Here is a 23,103-nt window from a genome sequence, read left to right as displayed (position 1 = left end):
CTGTAATTCCCACCTAAATGCCTAATGGGGTAGTGGTTTGATGTACAGATGTTCAGCTGCCTTGGTTGCTTTCACTCAGGCTTCCTTTTCCTCCCTGTCAGGAGCTGCAGGACCAGATTGATGAGCTGCACTCGGAGCTGGAGGAGTATCATGCCCAAGGCAAAGTGCTCAGGCCTTCCCTGAAGAATTCCTTGTCAGAAGAGTTTGAGATTGATATGAAGAGTCATGGCAACAGTGGGATTGAGCCTGACCAAGGTAAAGAGCATCTGTAGGACCAAGATCTGTGCTGTAGTGCTTTATGGTAACATTCTAGAGGTAATTCTGTAAAAACCTTCCTAGTGAGACTTGGTCATCACCTCTATTTTGGGGTTTAATGTTAGTTTGGAATGTGGCTGCTGGACTGGAATTGAAGCTGAAATTAATATTTGCAGTTATTTCTCTGTGTGATGGGAATTAAGTAGGAGCCTAAACAAATTTAAATTGATTAAGTAATTGTTAGATATTATATAATTCATGGTTTTATAGTAATACATAGGATTAATATAATTTCCTATTTCTGAAGGACTTGGCTCAGAAGACTGTAACCCATTAAACATGAGCATAGAGGCAGAAATGGCCATTGAGCAAATGAAGGAGCAACACCACAGGGATCTACATCACCTCAAACAAGAGCTTGAAGACACAGTAAGTTATTTTGACTTAAAATGACACTTCATGGCTTTTCTAGCCCATTCTTACAGGTGAAATGGTCTTGCGCACAGCAGCATCTGTGTCAGGGTCACGGTGTTCCCAACAAGTGAGACCTACCTTGGTCTGCAGGTGATAGAACTTGAGGGAGTGGCTGGTGCTGTGTCAGGGGAGGTTTAGGCTGGGTATCAGGACAAGTTCTTCTCTCAGAGGTGTTTGGGCACTGGAACAGCTCCCCAGGGCAGTGGTCACAGCCCCAAGCCTGACAGAGCTCCAGGAGTGTTTGGCCAATGCTCTCAGGCACAGGGTGGGTTGTTGGGGTGTCCTGTGCAGGGCAGGAGTTGGACTGATGATCCTTGGGGTCCTTCCAGCTCAGGATATTCTGTGATTGTGAAAGAGGGTGCTGAGACACTGTCACAGGTTGCCCAGAGCAGCTGGGACTGCCCCAGCCCTGGAAGTGTTCCAGGCCAGGCTGGATAGGGCCTTGGAGCAACCTGGGCTGGTGGAAGGTGTCACTACCTACAGCAGAGGGTGGAACAAGATGATCTTTAAGGCTCCTTCCAACCCAGACCAGTCTGTGATTCCATAATCCCAGTAAGAAATGAAGTTGAGCACTTTAGCATTAGGGGAAATCAATATAAGATGCTAATGTATAAGTCAAAATATTCTGTAGAACATATGGAAATATATAATACAGAAATATTGAAGAAAACATCTCATTTCTAAGTTCATCTGGAAAATGAACCAATCCACCCTGTTCTCCTCTCTATAGGTGAGCCATTATGAAAAGCAATTGGATGAGACAAAAACCTGCTGGGAAAAGGAGCAAGAGGATATGAGACAGAAGTACACTGAAGAGATGAATGTCATGGAAAAACAGATAACTGGCCTTAAAAATCAAATAGTAGAGCTGCAGGGAGAGGCAGCAACGCTCAAAGAACAGCAGGAAAAGCTCAACTGTAAATACAATGATGAGAGAAATGAGTTAAAAATGCATTTTGATGAGGAAAAAGCCAACCTGCAAGAACTGTTGAGGCAGGAGCACGAAAAAGATGTTAGAGCCAGACTGGAGCAGGTAAAGGAGGAGTTCAGTCAGGAACGGGAAGAACTGATCCAAAACAGTGTCTGGGTGGAAGAGAAGATGAGAGTTTTGGTGCAGAGGCTGCAGGAGGAGAAGGGAGAGCTGGAACGTGGCTTCCGTGAGCAGCTGAAGAGGCTGGCAGAGGTGCATGCCCTGGAGAAGGAAGAGCTCCAGCAAGAGCTGCTGAGGAAGCATGAGCAGGAGCTGGATGAGGAGAGGTGAGTGTCACTGCTGGTGGGGACAGGAGTGGTGTGCACTGACCTCAATGGCTTGGTGTGGTGACCAGGGTGAACCTAGTGCAGAAACAATTCCTGATGCTTAATCCCAAGTGTACTGACTGTACAGTTCTGTTCCCTGTTTTATTCCACAGCACTGGGCTGCTTTCCAGGGTTTTCTTTCCTTCTGACCTTTCTCAAGCAGATATTTATATTGATTTTTAGCTCACCCAGAGGCAACAAGAGTGTTAAAGCATAACCAGGTGTGATTAACTTGAGCTGTATTCAGGATCCTTGTGCCTTCCAAATTCCTGCTTTGGCTTTGGAAAACATTTGGGGTGTCAGAGTTCTTTGCTGAAGAAGGAAAGGGATGGCTGGGAAATGCTTTTAGCCCAGATTTGAGTGTCAAAAGAAACTGAAACCATCCTGGGGTGATGGGGGCGATGAGGGTATGGACTGCTGCCCCCACAAATCTGAGCACAGAAGGGCATTTACTGCACATGAAACCTGTTCTGAGGACATTTCATGAGCTGTTACACTTTCCCAAGGCAATTAGCTGTTTCTTTGTGAGGTTTGACCAAATTGCCTCACATTTAACTCTGGCTGTCAGAAACACTCATCCAATTGTATGAAACTCTGTGAAAAATTAGCTTCCCAGCTTGTTTCATTCACCCTAAAAAGCCATTTCTGAACCTCTTTGAGGGAGCCCAGAGTTTAGTAATATCTTATGTTAACCATGTTTAGGAAAAAAATGGCAAGTGACTATAACAGAAGAGCATCTCATGCCCAAACTCAGTTTTCTGTGGACACACAAACACTGGTGAATAAATATGAAGAAACCCTCCAAAGCTTGGAAGGACGTTACCAGCGAGAGCTGCGTGAACTTACTGAGCAGCAAAGAGAGGAGAAATCCCAGTGGGAGTTTGAAAAGGATGAAATTGCTCAGGAGGTTGCTGAGGCCCATGAGAAGCTGAAGGAAAGTTTGGCAAATGAAAAGGCTGTTTCTACTGCCCTGACCCAGGAGAAAGATCTCCTGGAGAAGAACTTCAAGGAAGAAGTCAACAAGCTGGTGTGTGAGAGGGAGCAGCTTGAGAAGGAGCTGCAAGACCTGAGGAATGCTGCTGAGGAGCAAGAGAAAAAGCTGAATGAGAAAATAGCCCAACTGCAAAGTAACCATGAAAAAGAGCTAAAGGACAAGGAAGAACATATATCCACAGTGGAAGAAAATGGAAAGCTGGTTAGGCAAAAGCTGGAAAGACTTGACAGTGAGTACAAGCAAGAGAAAGAAGAGCTCAATTCCAAACTTCTTGCTTTGGAGAGTTTAAACAAAGATATTTGTGTAAGAGCAGAGACAGAAAAGGCTGAATTGAGTTTGGAAATCTCAGACCTTCAGGGGAAAATCCAGAAACTGCAGTGGGAGACACATAGTTTTTCTGCCCTCCAAAGCCATTATAGGGCCCTGGAGAGTGAGTATGCAAAAGCCAAGAGCAAAATTGCTGCTTTCTCTGGAGCAGCACCTCTGGGAGATGATGCAGATGTCCTCCAAGGCCTGCAGAAGGTGCACGAGCAAGCTGTGAAGGAGAATGTCAGGATGGCTGCCCAGATTGTCAGGCTGCAGCACCGGCTGCGAGCTGTGGAGCAGGGGCACGTGCAGCCTCCCAGTCCTGACTGCTCTGACTCTGCCTCAGAGCCAGAGGAAATGGATCCCAGTTTTGAAGGGTTGCCCAGTGATTGTGAAGATGCAGAGAAGGGGATGGATTCACATCTTCCACCTTTGGAGGGTGATAGTACAGACCAGGAAGATACAGAGATGGATTTGGCTTTGGAGAAAGGATGTGTGAAAGCCAGAGCTGATGGCCACACACTCAAGACGCAGAGGTGTTGGATGCAAGGAAGTCAAGCAGCTCTGGATGCTGATAGGAATCAGGATTGTGGCAGGAACCAAGAGCTGCTTTCTTGGGTGCCTCTTCTGCCAAAAAACAGAGAACTTGAGAAAGTTCCCAGACCAAAACCACTCCACAATGATGTTCAACAGCAGAAGGCTCATCAGCTAAATCACAGAAGAGCTCCCAAAAATAAAGGGTTTGTTTCTGATGCTTTGAAGCTGCAGGTTGAGCTGGAGAAAGCTGAAGAACTGAGTGAAGCCTCTTTCCTGCTGGATCACACTCCTGGGTCAACAAATGACCTGAGGAGTGTAATAGCTCAGCTTTGGAAAAGGGTGGAAGAGTTAGAAGACAGAGCAATGGCACAGACTGAACTTTTGATGCTGCAAGAAGAAATTCAGGTAGAAAATGAGGATCTGAAAGCTGAAATGATACAGTTAATTGAAAGAAATAAAGTGCTAGAAGACAACCTGCATAGGCTGAGAAGCCTGCATTGCAAACAAGAAGGAAGTGAGCTGGAAAGTGCTGAGCTCAGAGAGGAAAACACACAGCTCCTACACAAAGTCCAAGAATTGGAAGATATCCCAGAAGAAGATGCTCAAGGAAACACAGATGTGCACAGTGACACGTTAGGATGTGGGAAGCTGGAGGAACATCCTGCCACATTTACAGCTCAGCAAGACAAGGATGCCCAAAGTGAGGTGGAAAACACAGAGCTGGAAGGGCCCAACAGAAAGCTGCAGGAGAAACCCACTGCTCTGGCCAACCTCAACACAGTGCACTTCCAGCAGGAAAGAGAGGAGAGGAGCACAGTGACTCATGGCTTGCAGAGCACGTGCACTGAGCTGCAGCAGAAGGTTGATCTTCTGAGGTAATGTACACTTGCCCCACTCCGAGGGCGGCGTGCAGGGCCCTGCAGTAATCCGATGTGCCGCTTAGACACTAACCTAGCGTCCCACCGTGGCTCCATACGCTGTCCAGCTGCTGCTTTAACCACTGTAGTTTAACTCTTGAGTAGCAAACACTGCCATGGACTCTAACTCCTAGCAAGCAGGTTGTTTAATCATGGATAACCACCGTTGGAATGAATAAATGTGTGTGACTTACTCCTCTCTCTGAACGTGACCTAATTCGAGCCGTAAACCAGGAGCGACCTCCCAGCTGTCCTGTCTGTGGATGTAGTCATCATCACAGTCTGTAGCTTATGCTGCAGCAGAAATCCCTGTATTTATATGTCCAAAACCCATGGTAACATTTCCAGAATGCTTTTAGCTTTTACTAATATCACTTCACTCATTTTGTTCCCTTCTAGTCCTGAATGTTGCTCAGAATGCTAAAATTGCTTCTGTTTTTCTCATTGTTTCAGTTAATACTATAGAATTATGGTCAATTGAGATGCTAAAAGTGCTTCTATTTTCCTCAATATTTGACTTAATACTAGAGAATTATTTTTTCCCCAGTTTGGAACCCATCAGGTGATATTGTAAATATCATTATAACAGGGAAAATCATAGGTTTTACCCACTTGTTTTTAACTGCTGGATTTTTTTAATGGATAAAGTGGCTACAAGTGGCTTAATTATTGTTCAGCACCAGCTTCCTGCAGGAAAATGTTCTTTCAGGTGTTTCACCACGGCTAAGTTATTTCTGTGCAGTTGCCTGAGGACAGAAGAGGCATTTTACAGCACTGCAGTTCCCAGAATTTTGGACTCCAGTTGGGGAAACAGCTCACTCTCCTGGTGATCTGCACACTGCAGTGTTATGTTATTTGGAACTTAAGGGCTGAAAAATATGGCAGAATATTAGTGTGATTAGTGTTAGTAGAATGTTAGATTTTAACTTACTTGAGCCATACAAAAACATGCCCCAAAAAGTCCTTTTTTTAAGGAATTGGGGAATGCTTTTACTAAATAAAGGTAAAATATAAACACACCATTTATACCTGAAACATGAAGCACAAAACAAGTCAATTGTAGCTTTGTTTGGAGGTATCACAGGTAGCTCAGGCCTTGTGGTACTCTTTGCTCCCTAGATGTTACACAGAAGCACTTCTCACTTGTCTCATCTCTCTGCCACAGATGTGAGGCTGAGAAGCTCCGAGAGGAAAATGCTGTTCTGAAGACCGAAGTGACTCTATTAAACGAGGAAGGGAGTGCTTCCAGCCTGAAACTGAGGGAGCTCAGTGGATCCCGAGAAGAAATGAGGTGAGAATTCCATGGGGAATGTACCCTGTGATGCCTTCAGGCTCTTGCTGCATGCAGACACTACAGGGAGTTCATCCCTTCTCTGGGCTCCTTCATGTGGTAGGAACTCTACAAATCTGAAATGGGCTTATTTCATGGTGCTGTTGGAAATGCAGCAGGTTGTCAGGTTATTCCTCAGCCTTTTCCCTGCCCCAACCTGTCCTGCCCATTCTTAGAGCCAACGCAGGGGCTTGGTGAGTGGGTCCCTCACTTCAAGAAGGACATTGAGGTGCTGGAGCATGTACAGAGAAGGGCAGTGGAGATGGTGTAGGGTTTGGAGCAAAAATCCTATGAGGAGAGGCTGAGGAAACTGGGGGTGTTTAGCCTGAAGAAGAGCAGGCTCAGGGATGACCTTGTCACTCTCCAACTCCCTGACAGGAGGTTGTAGCCAGGTGGGATCAGTCTCCTCTAACAGGAAACAAGTGACAGGAGAAGAGGATATAATCTCAGGCTGTGCCAAGGGAGGTTTAAGTTAGACATTAGGAAGACTTTCTTCCTAGAAAAGGTGATTAGACACTGGAATGTGCTGCCCAGGGAGGTGGTGGAGTCACCATCCCTGGAGGGGTTTGAGTCACAGAACATGGCACTGAGTGCCACGGTCTAGTTGTCAAGGTGGTGTTAGGTCATGGGTTAGACTGGATGATCTCAGAGGTATTTTCCACCCTGATGGTTTCTGTGATTAGCTGTAGGCACTGAGATGACCTAGTACCACTCACCAGCACAGGACCTACTCTAGGAGCTGACCTGATGCAATTATTTGTGCTTCAGCAAAGGCAGAGAGAGGTAGAGTGGGACAGATTATTCCTGTGTTTTGGTCTTTGGCAAATACAGAACCATCTGTGATCCTGGGATTATTTTTCCTTTCTAGAAAATAACTACATAGGATACTTCAAGGGATTGAGCACTTGCCAAGCTTATGCAGAACAATATGCTGAGCAATAAATACCTACCCAGAATTAGCATTTCTGGTGGTGTTAAATAGCCCATTCTTAGAATCATGGAATCATTCAGGTTGGAAAAGCCCTCTAAGATCATCAAGTTTAACCATTTCCCAGCACTGCCAAGGCCACCAGTTAGCATCCTCAGGTGCCACATCCACATGTTATTTGAGCACTCCCAGGGCTGGTGACTCCACCACTGCCCTGGGCAGCTGTGCCAGGGCTGGGCAACCCTTTCAGTGAAGAAATGTTTCCTAATATCCAATTTAAACCTCCCCTGGCACAACTTAAGGCTGTTTCCTCTTGTCCTACCCTGTAGACATGTATATTAATGAGTGTTTTTAATGTTAATGAGCTTTCATTTTCCCTTAGGCAAAAGATAGAAGCTGTGAGAAAGGAGAAAGTGGCTGTACAAAAGATGGTTGACAACCTGAAAAAGCAGGTACGTGGCCTGAGCCCAGAACCATCTCTGTAGAACCCATCACTGCATAAAAGCCGTTCCTGGGACGGGCATCAGAAAATGACCATTTAATACACTTAAACTTCTTGATAACTGTTCTCATTACCTCTTTGGGCTTGATTTGAAGCTTGTTTGACTTGCTCAGAAGACAGCTGTAATGCTGCAGCCTATAGGCTGAGAGCACTCCCCAGAGTCAACTTGGGAAGTTGATTTCATGCAAATATAAAACTAAAATCTTTGGTTTGTAGTCTTTGTGGCTGATGCTTTGCAGTAGCCCATGGGAAATAGAGGTTTAGTGACTCATTCAGCCTCTACTTACTTCCCAGTGTAGGAATGCTGCCAGCTGTATCCATGTGACCACCACTTGTATTTTAAGGGTGGTTTCTTATGCTGGGCAAAGTAGAAAGTTTAAGTAGTTCTTGCATCTGTGTTCATGTTGGTATTGCTTAGGAAAATTATACTTTCTCAGAATAACCTACTAGGATAACCCTTAAAGTCTTCCTTAGCCTGGCAAAGGGAAGGATGAACAGTGATGTGGTGGGTGACTGATATAACTGGTCTAATTGACACCAGTTATGGGAAATTAACTGGTCAGAAGCACTGCTGAACTGGAGTGACACTTGTCAGATCTTTAATCACCTTATTAGAAAAGAAATATGAAATATGTCATACCCAGGTAGCAGATCTGAAGACCAGAAACCAACAGCTGGACTCTGAGAATACAGAACTTAGCCAGAGGAACTCCAAGAATCAAGCAGATGTGCAGGATCTCAATCAACAGCTGGCAAGGGTGCTCAAGCAAAAGGAAAGGGAAGAGGGAAAGTGTACCCTGGAAGAATGGGAAAAGGAGAGACTGGTACTGAAAGAGGAACTGGAAAACGCCAAAGTAAAGGTATGGGATTATGTTGTCTGTGGTGTGAAAGAATTGAGCTTTCAGGTGCTGTGGAATTGGTTTCCCTGTCTTGGGCTCTGTGTGGCCTTTCACAGCTGAACTGTCCAAGTACTGCCTTAAACATAGCTGCATAAAAACACAGCCCCAGCCACAAGCAGGAGGTAGAAGTGTGCAGCTTTGTCTTGAAAACAGAATTCAGTGATGCCAAATGTTTTCCTGCACAATCTGGCATGGCTGTTGTGTTCATCCAGTGTCATCCCAGCTCCAACCAGTGTCCACTGGCTGCAGTATCCTCAGCTTAACCTTTGTTATTCTGGGTCTCCTAAACTGAAATCTGAGCCTCTTACTTCTTGCAGTCATCAAGTATGGTGTCTTCCTTGGAGATGGAGGTGTCAAAAATGAAGGTTCAAGCTCATCTGTTGGAACAGGAGAACTACATCCTAAAGCAGGAACTGGAGAAGACAAAAGAGGTAAGGCATCCTATTGCCCAGAGCAGCTGTGGCTGCCCCATCCCTGGGAGTGTTCCAGGCCGGGTTGGATGGGGCTTGGAGCAACCTGGGCTAGTAGAAGGTGTTCCTGCCCATGGCAGAGGGTGGAGCTAGGTTTAAGAGTCACTCCCTACCCAAACCATTCTAGGATTGTATTCTGGGTTGGAAATAGTAAATTTCTTTAAGGAAAGGTCATAAGAGTAAGGGAATATAAATCCTCTTGAAACAGTCTCTGGATACAAGTTTGGGTTCACTTAGACTTTGCCAAAAGGTCTTTGGGAGTAGTGGATCTACAAAGAGAAGCTTTGATCAAGGCAAAGATTTAAAGCTCTAATCAAGGAATAGGCAGGGTAAATGGGATACACAGGAAACATTTTGATGCCCATATAGCTCCATTTAAGGACTGAGCTCTTCCAGCATGTCCTGTGAGATAATTCCTATTGCTAAACCCATCTGGAGATGTCTCAGCACCTGAGGATGATTTCCTGGAGGGCTCAATTGTGGCCTCTATAAGCACAGTTCAACTGGCTGTGAATATATGCTAATAAACACAGACAATGAAGGCTACAAATGAGTCAGCTCCCTCATTAGTGCTCCTCAAAGTCACTTTCTGTACAGTGCAAAACACTCATCTGAGGCACCCAATGCTCGGGGTAGATAATGGTCTTAAAAAGCAAAAGCAGCTGAGGCCTGTTCAGTAATGAGTGGATTGTGGCTGGAATGTAATTACAGGCAGGAGAGCCTGGGAGAAGACAGTGTTAGGCTAAGCAGTGTCAGTGGGGAAAAGGATCAGAAATCAGCAGTACAGCTGGGTTTTTTTTACCCGGTGTATTTTACCACATGTTGATTTAGATTAGATATTAGGGAGAAATTCATCCCTGTGAGGGTGCTGAGGCACTGGCACAAGTTGCCCAGAAAAGGTTGCACAGGCTGCTTCATCCCCAGAGGTGTTCAAGGCCAGGTTGGATAGGGTTTTGAACAACCTAATCTAGTAGATGTTCCTGCTTATTCCAATTGGATTGGAACTAGATAGCCTTTAAAGGTGCCTCCCAAGCCAATCAGTTCTGTGATTGTATGGCTTGCATGTCAAATTCTGCAGTAGCACAGGAATGCAACTGAGGGGTTTGTTTTCCACAGCTGCCCAGATGCCCTGATCTCTCTGACCTTCAAAATGAAGTTTCAAGCTTAATTACTAAAAATGAGAAGCTGCAGAAAGAGAAAGAAGCCCTGAGTGAGGAACTGAATAAATTCATTGATAAGGTAAGGAAGAACTGTGAATCCACACCATTACATGCTGCAACAGGCTGTTAAAATTCTTCTGTCATTATCTGTCTCACCATAACCTGTTAAACTACTTTGGATATTTTTTCCTTACCCTCAAGCCAGATAAAGGCTTAATTGCCACTGCTTGGTTTTTTTCTGGTTGGTTTCAGAGAGGAAAGCTTAAATCCTGGAGCACAGCTTTACTGTAATTTGATTATGCAGAAAATTCCAAACATTGCAAGGAGGAGAGGCCTGGATATAAATATTGGAGCAGGACAAGGAAGACAGTGTTCTTGGGCTTTTATTGCAGCTCTAGCACACTGTAACTCTGAACTTGGGCAGCATAACTAGTGTGTACACTATAATGATGATCCTGTTGTGTGGAGGTTCACGCTTGGGAGCTGAGGGGCTTTTTGCTGTCCTGTGTTTTCTGTGCATAGCTGTAACTCCCTCTAGGTTAACCCTCAAAGTCAAATCCTGAGTGATTTAGGCTCGCCAATGTAATCTCATTGCAGGTAGCTCAAGTAAGCTGCTTGGAGAGTGCAATCAGTAGCTTGAAGCAGGAACAAAAGTCCTGGGAGCAGCAGAGTCAGGCACTGAAAGCACAGCTCACAGTCTCACAAGAAAAGGTACAAAACAGTGATTTTTGTTCTGTATTAATGCTGATCAAAAGCATTTTTATCACCTCTTGTAGTGCTTTTTGTCATTAAAGCCCCTTTCTGATGTGTACAAAGATGTCGTGCAGCTAATGGCTGCTTTGTTGGGCTTTCAAAGTGATGCTCTATAAAGAACAAGAGGAAACTTGTTAAGTGCAACGAGGGAATTCTCCCTGGAAACCAGCGATGCTGCTTTGCATCACAGCCAAGTGACTTTTGCCGATTCATTCTGCCTGGTTATTCCTCAAATGTGAGGGTGGTGAGACACTGTCCCAGGTTGCCCAGGGAGGCTGTGGCTGCCCCAGCCCTGGCAGTGTTCACAGCCAGGTTGGCTAAAGCCTTGAGCAACCTGCTCTGGTGGGAGGTGTCCCTGCCCAGGGCAGGGGGTTGGGGCTGGATCATCTCTGAGCTCCATTCCAACCCCTTAACATAGTATAAAAGTACTGCAGAGACTTTGCTGTTGCTCCTGCTCTTCTAGTGGAGGCTCATCTCTCCCCAGGCAAGGAGGGGAGTGACTATCTGGCTGATTGGCTGATCGTGATTGGGATTTCTCCTTGGCCGTAGGCTCCCAGGAAGAATAAATAATTGAAGGGAAATCTTCTCTTCCAGTATATCGTGGTAAATGTTCAGGGCTGGAAGATCTCTCTGGTGAATGCAGCATGAAATCATTTAGGTGGAAAAGCTCTCTAACATTGAGTCTAACCATTCCCCCAGCACTGCCAAGGCCACTACTAACCATGTCCCGAAATGCCACATCCACATGGTAAATCCCTCCAGGGATGGTGATTCCACCCCTGCCTTGGGCAGCTGTGCAAGGGCTGGCAAGCCCTTACTGTGGTGAAATTGTCTCTAATATCCAATCTAAACCTTCCCTGCACTTGAGGCTGTTTCCTCTTGTCCTGTCACTTATGTGGAAGAAGAGCCTGACCCCACCTGGATACAACCTCCTGTCAGGGAGTTGTAGGGAGCAATAAACTCAATTCAGCATTTTCAAAGGGGCTCTCAGTGCTATAACTTCTTCACTCCTTCCACCAGAGATGCTAAATACATGTGATACCTTGTCCATACACATCCCAGCAGGCCAACCTTACAGGAAATCTTGGTCCAGCAAATTCCAAGCTTTATTCCCGCTCATTACAGGTTCAGAGCCTTGATGAAACCCTGCAAAGTACCAACCTCCAAGTGTCCAGGCTGAAATCAGACCTAAGGGTGATACAACAGGAGAAGGAAACTCTGCAACAAGAAGTGATGTCATTAAACAAACAATTGCAGAATGCCAGTGAAAAGGTAAAGGGCTTCAGGCGCCTCAGAAGTTAACTCTAGTCATTGTACATTGTGTATAATGTGTAGATTTTAAACTGAGTTTTTGAAACCTTAAGTGTTGAACATTAGGACAGGCAATGATCACTCTCCTGAGTCTCCATTCTTCCCTGAAAAAACCCTTTTGCCAAAAAACCCCGAAGTTGTGGACCGTGTATGAATTTACACCTATCAGCTATGAAAATTAACCAGCTAGTAATTGATACAGGATCTAATTTCCAGTCCAATTTGGGTTTGAAAGGCACAAAATTACACCCACCCCTCTTAACTAATAAGGATTTGTAACTGAAGGAGGCTGTAGGCAGGAGTCTTGGGATTGGTATCATGAATCCAGTTAGTAATTTGGCTTGTTTGCCACGTAATTAAGAAATATTTAATGTCCACATGGGAAGGACTGTTTCAGAATTGTACACCAGGAGCTAAATTACAGCTATTACTGAATAATGGATTATACTGAGTTTTATTTTGCTCTAAATTGCCTTTTTTTGTGGTGTTGAGCTCTGTGCACTCATTCTGCATGTAGCTATTAGCCAGAATTTTAGTCAAGGGAAACACTTGGGCTTTGCACATTGGGTTTCTTAGGGGAAAACAGTGTGTAGACTGGGAGGGAAATGGGAATGCTGCGACTTTAGAGTCTGCAGTTACCAAAAGTCTACATAAAACCCCACCTGAATAGAGAAAATATCTGCTTCTTTGTTTAAGGCCTAACCCTGCAATTCTGTCTGTCTTAAGAATCGGGTTCTCGAAGTGGCTGTGCCTTCCTCAGGGCTGCAGGACCAGCAGGGGCCAATGCACTGGGATGAGCTGGAGCAGCTGACGGAACCGGAGCAGCAGCTGCTCAGGCAGGAGAATGAGAGGCTGCAGGGAGAAGTGCAGAGCACTAAAACAGACCTGGCTCACTCCAGGGAGAAGGTAACCTGAGCAAGCTGATGACAGAAGGGTTGGGGTTGGAAGGGAGTTCTGGAGAGTATCTAGTCCAAGCCCCTGCTGAGGCAGGTTCAGCTAGAGCAGGTTGCACAGGATCACACCCAGGCAGGCTTTGAGTACCTCTTGAGATATGTTTGAGATTCAGAGTAGATGTTAGGAGAAATGTTTTCCCTGTCAGGGTGTTCAGACACTGGAATTTTGCCCAGGAGGTGGTGGAGTCACCATCCCTGGAGGTGTTTGAGGTGTCTGGATCTGGCGCTGGAGGATATGGTTTAGGGGTTACAGTAGTAACAGGTTAATGGTTGGACTTGATCTCAGAGGTCTCCTCCAGCCTTGATGATTCTGTGATCTCCAGAGAAGGAGACTCTGCAATGCTCTTAGGATATTTCTCTGCTTTAAAAGAAAATCCTGATAATTCTTGTCCAAGATTCTGGTCCAATTTCCAGTTAATACTTTTCAAATTTTTCTTTTGAAAGAAGATTCTTAATATTCCTAACATTCTTATGCAATTCCTTGGCTCACAGTATTAGGCAGATTATGGGGAGGAGAAAGGGAAAGAAGGACAAGGTGACCAAAGCTAAAATGTCAAAAATACCCCAGAGTTGCTCAGAGCAGCTGTGATTGCCCCATTCCTGGGAGTGTTCCAGACCAGGTTGGATGGGGCTTGGAGCAACCTGGGCTGGTGGAAGATGTCCCTGCCCAGGGCAGGAAGTGAAACAAAATGAGCTTTAAGGTCCTTCCAACCCAAACCATTCTAGGATTCTATGAGTCCAAAATTGGTTGGTGCTCATTATTTTTGATGAAATAGATGCAAATTTTGAGTGGTCTGGAATAGCTTTCCACATTTGTTCTTCTCTGATCTCTTTAGATCCGACAGTTGGAATCTACAATCCTTTCCCTAAAGCACCAGAAGCATCAAAGCCAGTCAGGTATTGTCAAAGCCATAGAGCAAGAGAAACTGAGCTTGAAGAGAGAGTGTGAACAGCTGCAGAAGGAGTTGTCATCTGCAAACAGGAAGGTTAGTTTGGGATGCTAAATAAAGGACACATTGCAGTAGTTTCCATCTCTTAAGAGTTCAAGTGTTAAGCTGTAACTTGTTTTACTCTGGGTGTTGTGCTCTGCCTCCTCCAAGTCCCTGTGCCAAGGAGCTGACTGTGCTCTGGGCATCTGCAGGGCATGTGGTGCTGTATGACATCACTTGTAGCATTACACCTGTCCAAATACTCCTGGTTTTTAGTCTTGAATTGTACTGATATTCAGTGACTGATGACTTGTGTATTGGGGGGGAAAAAAGAAGCAAAAGAAAGAAACTGCTACTTTTAAGGAAGCTTATTGTCTCTAACAGATCAGTCAGATGAATTCCCTGGAACGTGAACTGGAAACCAGCTCAGAAAATGAAGGGCTAAGAAAAAAGCAAGTCAAGCTGGATGATCAGTTGATGGAGGTACTTTGCCAGCAATGCTGAATGTGGGGCTCTATCACTATCTCACTGAACTGATGCATTTACTTTAAAACAGTTTCTAGGTGTGCAGGAACAGAGGAAACCAATTAGAGCTAGAAGAGTTACTCTCTAATGCCTAACCTCATCTTTCATGACTAAGAACTTAGTGTGACAAATGTTGTGGCTTATCATAATTCACATAAGGCTTCAGATATAAAATCAAATTGCAAAGAAACTTGCTTCTGTGCTTCAGACAAGGCTAACATTTTCTTCTTCCTTCCTAAAATATCACCTCAAGTTTTCTAACTCATGTTTGTGTGATTCTGCTCTTAGTGTAGAAACCTGTTCTTATTTACTGTAGGAATAATTTGCTGAACTCTCTTATCCAGGTTGTGATCAAATAACAATTTGCGCAGCTTACTGTGAAAGCTTCACTTGAGAGACTCTTCCCAAACCTGCTCTAAAAGTGCTGCTGGAGGTGGATCATGCTGGATATCAGAACTTCCTAACTCTTGGGAGTCCTTGGTTATAGGGATGGGCAAGATGTACTGTTTAGTGTGTCCCTTAAGGTCAGACCAGAGCTGAGTTGTCTCTCAGCAGTCTTGCCTAGATTTCATGTTCTGGATTTGAGTTTAAAACATAATATATAAATAGAATCCCACAATTTTGACTTGTTCCATAAGTCAAAGCATCTTCTAGACAAGGCATTTATAACACTCTTTATCAAACTACTTCATGTTTTCCACCAGGAGAGCAAATGGGAAACATTATGCTGAATGTCCTCTATAATTAACTATAAAATTGTGAAAACTTGATTAGAAAAGATGAGATTTTGACAAGTTAATGAAAAGACTGTTTATGTTCCCTGGGTTTTATTGATACAGTCTTAATTAAGCTTTGGGAAAATGCCAAACAGTGCTAAACCCTTTGGTACAAACACCAAGCATGGGATTATGTTTCCTCCTAAAATGTGCATTTCAAACACACAGGATCTTGTGCTAATGATAATATTTTCCCAGCAGGTGTGTATAACCTTCACATAGTGCTTTGTGACTTCTAACTCTCTCTTTTGTGCCTGTTCTCCTTCTGTCCATGGCTAACCTGGCTAGAACTCAGTGGTTGGAGCTAGCAGAGAAGGGTGCAGTTCTCTCTCTGAAATAGTGTGCGAAGGTAGAGCAATGATTTTTCATGTACCACCATAGCATGGACAAAACATTCCTTTTTTTTAAATGGATTTCTTTATTTATTCCATGCATCTTTGAAGTGAAGAAGCCACTATTCATTTTAATGCCAATTCCTGACAGCTGCACCAAGTTCTTTGTGGCTAGCATGTTGTCAGCATGATTGTGTGTGCTAAGAAACTGAGGATTTCTAGGGCACTGCCATGATTATGGGAGGGGGGGGGAATAACCCAATTGCATTCAAAAGAGTTAAAATTGAAAGTGGGAAAATGAAAAGTGGCTCCACTCCTCCTTACTAACCCATTGACTGTGAGGCTTGAAGGTGTTTGCATATTTACCCCTGGCAGCTGCATGCTTTTTCCCCAGAATTAACTCCTTCAGTTATCTGTGATCCCATTTGGCATCATCCTCATAGTTCAGCAAGTTCATTTTTATTCCATTTTCTTCCTCTGATGGATACAGCAACCAAAAAATACTGTTTGCATTATTGTTTCATTAGTACTTCTGTTTAAGGTGCTGTTAGCACTAATTGACTGTTTCTTTATTAGATCCTCATATGCTTCACATTACAGGAACTCCTAAATAAATTCCACCAACACCTCATGATTTCCATTGTTTATATTGTCAGGAAAAGAACAGCTCCTTTATAGATGGTTTGATGCAAGAGAACCCCTAGATAGCTTATAAAAAGCACAAATAATGTTATTTTGAAGTACTTATAAACCTGTTTTCCGCTTACCTGGGGCAGCAGAGACTTGGAGATGGTAACAGGCCCAGAAGAGCTGCACCACTGTGAAAAACAGTTCTAGGTGAACTCAGAATATGATTCCAAATCGAGGCCTAAATTCTACTACTTGTGAAAGGAAAATTAAAATCACTTGTGAAAGGGAATTAAAACCACTAACATAATGTTATACACCTTTTCCTGAGGGAACAGAGTAATGGTTTGGAGATAACAGGTGAGAATTTGATGGGATCGACTGGGAAGAAATTATTAATGTTATGTAAATTCAGCTGCAGATCAGCTTGTCTGAAACCTCAGGGGGTTTTACTGTGCAGTTCTGGCCTTTGTTAGTATTATTAACTGTGACAACTGAGTTTGTCTTAGTTAGGTTTTACTTTACTCTGGAAAAATGCTAAATTTTTCATGTCACTGTCTTAGCTCTTAATATTTCTACAGTTAGTGAACATAAGCAAAGATATATAGGGTTTTCAGTAGTCAGTTCTGAGTGTAATGCAGCAGCTGGCATCAAATTGCTGAAGTCATTGTAGATGGCACCAAAAATTTGTTGTGCTTTGAGAATGTTCCCTCTCCAGCCTAGATTAGAGACCAGAAATAATCAGCACAGCTTCATGCTAGTGCTTTCATTTGTAAGCAGATACTGTTTTTAGAAGAGCTGCTGAGATTAAGGTTAAAATTAAACATTTAAAATTAAAAAAGACTATGAAGTTAATACCGAACTTTGGCAGATTTCACCAGAGATTCAGTGATTTTTATATATCAAATTCAGGTCTGAAATGACAAATCAAAGCACATATTCCTTTAGACTTCAGAACTGCATGTAGAGTTGCATCTTTTCATTGGAAGAAGTTGTTTATTTAGCCTTTTTTACTAAGTTCAGCCTTGTTTCTCTTGCATACAAGAAATCTGGAAGTAAGCTGATGCCTAGTGAGGACACCTTGTTGGAGCAGCAGTGCTGATGGCTGATGTTTTTACCTCCTCAGATGCTCCACTCCAGCGCCAGTGTGATGCTTAGCCAGAGCCCACACTCCCGGGAGCTCCAGCAGCAAGGCTGTGCCATGGTGCCCAAGGAACAGTTCCTGCAGCTCCAACACCAGCTACTCCAAGCAGAGAGGAGGAGTCAACGTCTTCAGGAAGAGCTTGAAAGTAGACCCTCTGAAACAAACATGCAGCAGGTAAGGCTCTCACTGATCAGTAGGGTATGACTTTATAGGGTATCTGGTTGGTTGTCTTGGTTTTTCAGTGCTGGTGAGATCCATTCTCTGTTTATGCCAGTTCAAAAATTAAAGTCCCTTTCCTTGAAGATATTTACAAAATGATGTTATTTAGCATATTTAGCCTGAGCCACGGCTTAATTCTGAAGTCCTTGTAGTCTTTTTTAAATCAAACCCACTCCCATCCACGTTCAGTTGGCGTTGCCCCCTCTGATCACTGTGCAGTGAGTGTTTATAGCAGGTTTTTTGCTTTATTTCCTTAATATCCGTATCCTGAACCATTATTTTAACAAGTGCAGCACAGCAGGTATTGCACATACCCATCACAGAAAATCCCAGTTTGGGCTGTGGCTGTCACATGGAGTCCTGTCAGCTGGAGCAGAGCAGGACGCAAACAAATTAATCCTTTTTAGAAGGTCAATCTTCGTGGTTTGGCCATGAGACAAGATACTGTTTGGAGAGCAGTTAGTGTTTTAGAGAAACTTCTGAGGAAAGCCAATCTAATTCCAAGGAAGATTAATTACATCCACCACCCATATGGGACAAAGGCACTTCTAGTGTTGTTTGGGGACTTGTAGATTGTAAATCTGAATTACAGGTGATGAAAATTTTTGCTTCTCCCATATAACAATTAAGCTTGGGACTCAGCTTTGCCACATGACCCTTTACTTCAACAAGTAATTAAATCTGCAAATCTCTGAAGCTTTGGCTCAGGCCATATAGGTCTTAAAATAGTATTTAGCTTATGAGAAAAGATAAAGCTCCAAATAACTTGAATAAAATACTGAGTATCTGTTTATCTGTTAGACAGAGATAAATTAGATAAAATACTATTAATAGTTTAATTATTAATAGTTTAGTATTAATCTGTTAGCAGCAAAAACCCTTACATTTTAAACTCAGGTTTCAGTTACACTTAATAAGACCAAGACTTTGAAGCTCAAAAGTCTTTGACCATGGTCATAGGGTATTCCAGAAAAAAAGGTATTTTGGAGAGAGCACATGCAGTAAACAGTTTTTAAAGCTTCCAAAGCTGGAGTGAGAATTCCTTTTCAAGAAAGACATAACTCAAAGTGTTCCTTCAAAAAAACCCTAGAATTTAAAGCAAATAATAGAAGAAGTAGAAGCAAATCGATGGTAAGGTTTTGTCCTCCTCAGAAGTGCAGCACCCCACAGGCTGCTGCACTTGGTCTCATGGAGAGCAGAGGGTGCAAGTCAGAAACCAATGGAAGGCACATTGCAGCAGTGGCAGCTGCAGATGGATGTGCTTGAGTGTTGCATTAGGAGTGATGACTTGGTAGCTTTGCTTTTGAAAGCCTGAGAAACAATCTGCAAACTAGTCACTTCCTGGAACGTATAGTACTAGAGATAAATCACTTCTGCCTTTCCTGTAAGAGCTTTAATTCTTGAAAGCTTCATGGATTTAAAAACACTTGCAGTGAGGCTTTGCAAATATTTGCTGTTCGTGCACTAATGTACTTCCTCCTCCTAATTTTTCTTTTTTTTTCCTTTAAGTGAGTGGATATTGTGGTTTGTAACTTTTTCATGTGCTTCACACTAGTTAACTCTCTAAATAACTATTAAACACGTGCAATCTACAACTGACATTTGTCTCAACTCTGCCCCTTCTGTAAGCACATCCTGCTTTAATTCTCACTGGTGATGTATCTTCACCATCCTGATTCCTAGGGCTAACATCTAGTTGAGCTTCTGTCCATTGTAATGTTCCTTTAGCACCTTGACAACTTGCATCCTAATCCCTCTTCACCATCTTTTTGCCAGTGAGTACGATGTCAGGTTCTCTCCATGCTTTGTGTAAAAGTAATCACCAAGTTTTGCTGCTGCTTTGCACTTTGCAGCCTTTTTGGATCCTGTGTAATGAGAAATGCTCGGCTATCCCACTCCAGTTTTTATTTGGAATTGTTGTGTTCCTCCTGCTCTGCAGTTTTCATTGCTTTTTGATCATGGTGTTCTCATTTGACAGTCAGTGTTGAGCTCTTTTCCTCCCAGGGCTGCTGGCATATGATTAAATGTCATTCAATTAAGTTAAATTAAAACTCCTAAACTGTTTCTACTGTTAACCTGTCTGAACTCTCCTGAATTCCCAGTGACTTTCTGCTGTGTCTAGTGCTGTAATTTCTACCTGCTGCCCTCCTCAGCAACTAAGTCTGGGAGCCTGTTAAAGCCCCAATATTTCCCAGAGTTTTCCTGGAGCCTCTGCTCACCATATTTTTGGTCAGAGTACTTAAGTCTCTCAACTTCCCCTCTGTTCAGCTCTGTACTTCAGGACTCACCTCACCCCTGACCTGCTGCTCATTCCCTCTGAGGGAAAGGCTTACAGCCAGGTTTAGACTAGAAATGCAAAATTATCAAGGGAGCTCAGCTGAGCTACGTTTTTCACAGATGCTCTTTGGGAATCTGAGATTATCTGTATTTATACATATGTATTGGTAGAGATCTCTTCTTCTAATACCTTTATATCCACAGTGGCAGATCATTCCCTCTAAGGAATTTTAATTGCAGTTAATCACTGCCACTGATTCCCTAAAATCCCTCAAAGTCATGGATGAGCCACCTGAAGAGTCCTAACCTCTAGTAAATACACACAGAGTCTCTCAGTTGCCCATGTGTAGTGAATACCAGTACTTAAAGATACATGATGTGTGATGTTCTGCATGTTTTCACTTGTGAGTGTGTTTTGTTGGTCCTGTGTTGCTTTGCTTGGCTTGTATTGGTGATTTGCTTGAAGTAGACTTAAGTTTATTGTCAAGAAACCTCTGGATATCAGGGTGAAGTATCCCACTTGCCTTCTTTCTCTAGGCCTTGCTACCGGAGCAGCGAGCAGTGCATGCAGATTCCTACCGGAGGATCGGGCACCTCTGACAGCTTGGCTGCTTATGATCCCAATTCCTTTCCATCACACACACACTCACACGAACTGGCATAAGCTGAGAAACTTGAGGATCAAATTATTTTCTGCTTTTTGTAAAAAAAAAAAAGGCAAAAAACCCACAACAAAAATCCCACAACAAACCCAAAAGATTAAAAAAAGAAGTCTCCACAGTGTTATTTTATTTCCTATTTATTTGTCTAGAAGTTATTTTGTGAAAGCTCTGAGGGTGTTCTTGTCTTTTTACTTTGTTACAAATGGGTTTTATTTATGCTATTTAAAATGTGGAGTTGGTCAGTATTGAAAGAGCTATTTTTTTTCTCAAATGGTATTAATTTTATATGAGATTTGGAGAAAATCTGGGGTATTTATACTGCATTTTTTGTATAAGATGTATAAACTTTTTAACAGGGGAAAGATGACTTTTTTGGATGTAAATGAAAAATAAAGTGGTTTTTTTAAACATAATGTCTCTTGTCTTCATAGTATCAATAGTTTCAGCTTTGGGAACAAGAATTAACATGTTTTAGACTAAATATTTCTGGCTAATGAACAAAAGCTAACACATTTTAGACAAAATGTCTTTGATATGAGGATTGTCATATCAGGACTCTGGGAAGGGTTTGTGGGGATGGACTTGGGTACATATACTCAGCAGCTGTACCTGCACATTGAGGTGAAATATTTTCATGGCATATTCTGCTCATGTGGCCTGAAAGTACAAAGGCAGTGCCAGAAAAGGGTATTAATACACTTGTTTCTTGGATAACATTCCTTAATCGTCTTTATTTTGTCCCAAATTGCTTGATGAAATTAGATTTTTAATAGGTCAGCAAAAGACCTCTAAGGCCTATGATTTTTCCAGTTGGAGCCATGAACCATTTTAGCTGTTTGGTTGAAAAGCTCTTTTTCCTCCTGTCTTTAATGGCCTTAAAGCAACTACTGTTTGAGCTGGTTTTTCCTATTACACACAATATAAGAGTGAGAACATCCTCAAATCCCCTTTAAGCCAAAAAATAGGGATCACAGGTACTGAGACCACTATAATTCCTTGTTTCCATGTAGCTGCTCACTCCAGGCCCCCTGTAATAGTCAGCCAGGGGTTTGAATTCCAATCAAATTACACAGGATAGCTCGTGATAGCTTGGCTAGAAAATCCCCTCCAAGTTCTGCTTAGCAGTACCTTTTTAATCCAGAAAAATATCCACTCCAGCCACACCGTAAAACTGTGTTCTATCTGACTCTTTTTCATGAAAATTAGTAATCATATAACCCCATACACAGTCTCAAAGAGTTTATGGTGTCACAGCAAATAAAAACATTGTGTGGGCTTTAGTCAGCCCCCCAGGGGGATCCCTCTGTAGTGGTTTAGATGAGCAATTACCTTGAAACACTCCTCCCTCAGTTCTTCATTCATCCTCCCCCACAGCTGTGAAGGTACTTTTGGTTTTGAAGGTGTTTTGTTTTGGGGAGGTTGGTGCTTCTCAAATGACTTCCTAGAATTAGAGCAACAAGTTGGCATTAAGATAAAGAATCCTTTTCCCTGCAGTCAGTGCCTACAATCTCTGATTACAAGTTTTTGTGTAGTTCCTGATGTTTCTAATTTATTTGGGAAATCTTCACGAGTGTTGGTGCGACAGGAACTCTCATGACACAGAGTTAACTGTGCTATGAGTTAGACTCACTGAAGAAAAAGAGGAAAACCAGTTTAGGGTTAATATTTGGAAACATTTAGTTAACAACTAATCTAAAAAGATGTGAAAAATTAAGTTTGAGATAACGTTATCCTATTTTTTCAGAATATTACTCCATTTCCAGGAGGAGAGTTCCCTTGTCAAACATGCCCTTATGACCTCACCTAGAACTGTTAAGGTTTTGATTGGCATTTTGTTTCCCACACTCAACAGAAATCTGGCAGCACTGAAGAACAAAAGAGGGAAATTATCTAGATCTGACTATCATGGTCAAGGCAGAACTTAGAATTTTAACATCAGTTTTTCCTAGTTCTGGTAATTTCAAGTGCAACTTCAACTTGGAAAACTAATGCAATGCTGTGAGTGTCATTTAATTGTTGCCGTAACATTTTGCTTCCATGAAGGGTTTATTAATTTAGCTGACTCCAACCCAGACTGAAGTGTGGAGTGAGCTAATATCTTAAGCATAAACTGGCGAAAAACCCCAAACTGATGAATGTTAACTGATTTTTAAGTGATTTTCACATAAATGTTGCCTTCCAGGGGGGTCATGAGCAGCTCCTGAAAATGATGGAAGAACGTATGATGGATGTTGAACAGAAGCTAAGGCTTGTGAAGAGGCTTCTCCAAGATAAAGTAAATCAGCTGAAAGAACAAGTAAGCATCATAAACTGGCGAAAAACCCCAAACTGATGAATGTTAACTGATTTTTAAGTGATTTTCACATAAATGTTGCCTTCCAGGGGGGTCATGAGCAGCTCCTGAAAATGATGGAAGAACGTATGATGGATGTTGAACAGAAGCTAAGGCTTGTGAAGAGGCTTCTCCAAGATAAAGTAAATCAGCTGAAAGAACAAGTAAGCATCCTTAGTCTTCCTCATCCGCATT

At 42.8% G+C, this 23,103-nt stretch overlaps 1 protein-coding gene across 1 annotated transcript in view; it reads left to right on the top strand.

Moving 5' to 3' along the window:
* Window positions 1-20,514, top strand: part of NIN (ninein (GSK3B interacting protein)) — a 49,811-nt gene extending 29,297 nt beyond the window's left edge. Inside the window, exons 13-28 of the mRNA XM_009076231.1 lie at window positions 102-255; window positions 563-684; window positions 1,460-1,986; window positions 2,728-4,737; window positions 5,945-6,070; window positions 7,420-7,489; window positions 8,184-8,399; window positions 8,756-8,869; window positions 10,025-10,147; window positions 10,666-10,779; window positions 11,947-12,093; window positions 12,859-13,038; window positions 13,922-14,071; window positions 14,399-14,497; window positions 17,401-17,592; window positions 20,452-20,514. Of these exons, the coding sequence (XP_009074479.1) occupies window positions 102-255; window positions 563-684; window positions 1,460-1,986; window positions 2,728-4,737; window positions 5,945-6,070; window positions 7,420-7,489; window positions 8,184-8,399; window positions 8,756-8,869; window positions 10,025-10,147; window positions 10,666-10,779; window positions 11,947-12,093; window positions 12,859-13,038; window positions 13,922-14,071; window positions 14,399-14,497; window positions 17,401-17,592; window positions 20,452-20,514 (4,407 nt within the window). The remainder of the gene's footprint in view (window positions 1-101; window positions 256-562; window positions 685-1,459; window positions 1,987-2,727; window positions 4,738-5,944; window positions 6,071-7,419; window positions 7,490-8,183; window positions 8,400-8,755; window positions 8,870-10,024; window positions 10,148-10,665; window positions 10,780-11,946; window positions 12,094-12,858; window positions 13,039-13,921; window positions 14,072-14,398; window positions 14,498-17,400; window positions 17,593-20,451) is intronic.
* The last annotated feature ends 2,589 nt before the right edge of the window (window positions 20,515-23,103 follow it).

This window comes from Acanthisitta chloris, unplaced genomic scaffold, assembly GCF_000695815.1.
Source record: "Acanthisitta chloris isolate BGI_N310 unplaced genomic scaffold, ASM69581v1 scaffold17806, whole genome shotgun sequence".
Classification (NCBI taxonomy): domain Eukaryota; kingdom Metazoa; phylum Chordata; class Aves; order Passeriformes; family Acanthisittidae; genus Acanthisitta; species Acanthisitta chloris.
Note: the sequence above shows the minus strand (reverse complement) of the source record. Positions and strands in the feature narration are given on the sequence as shown.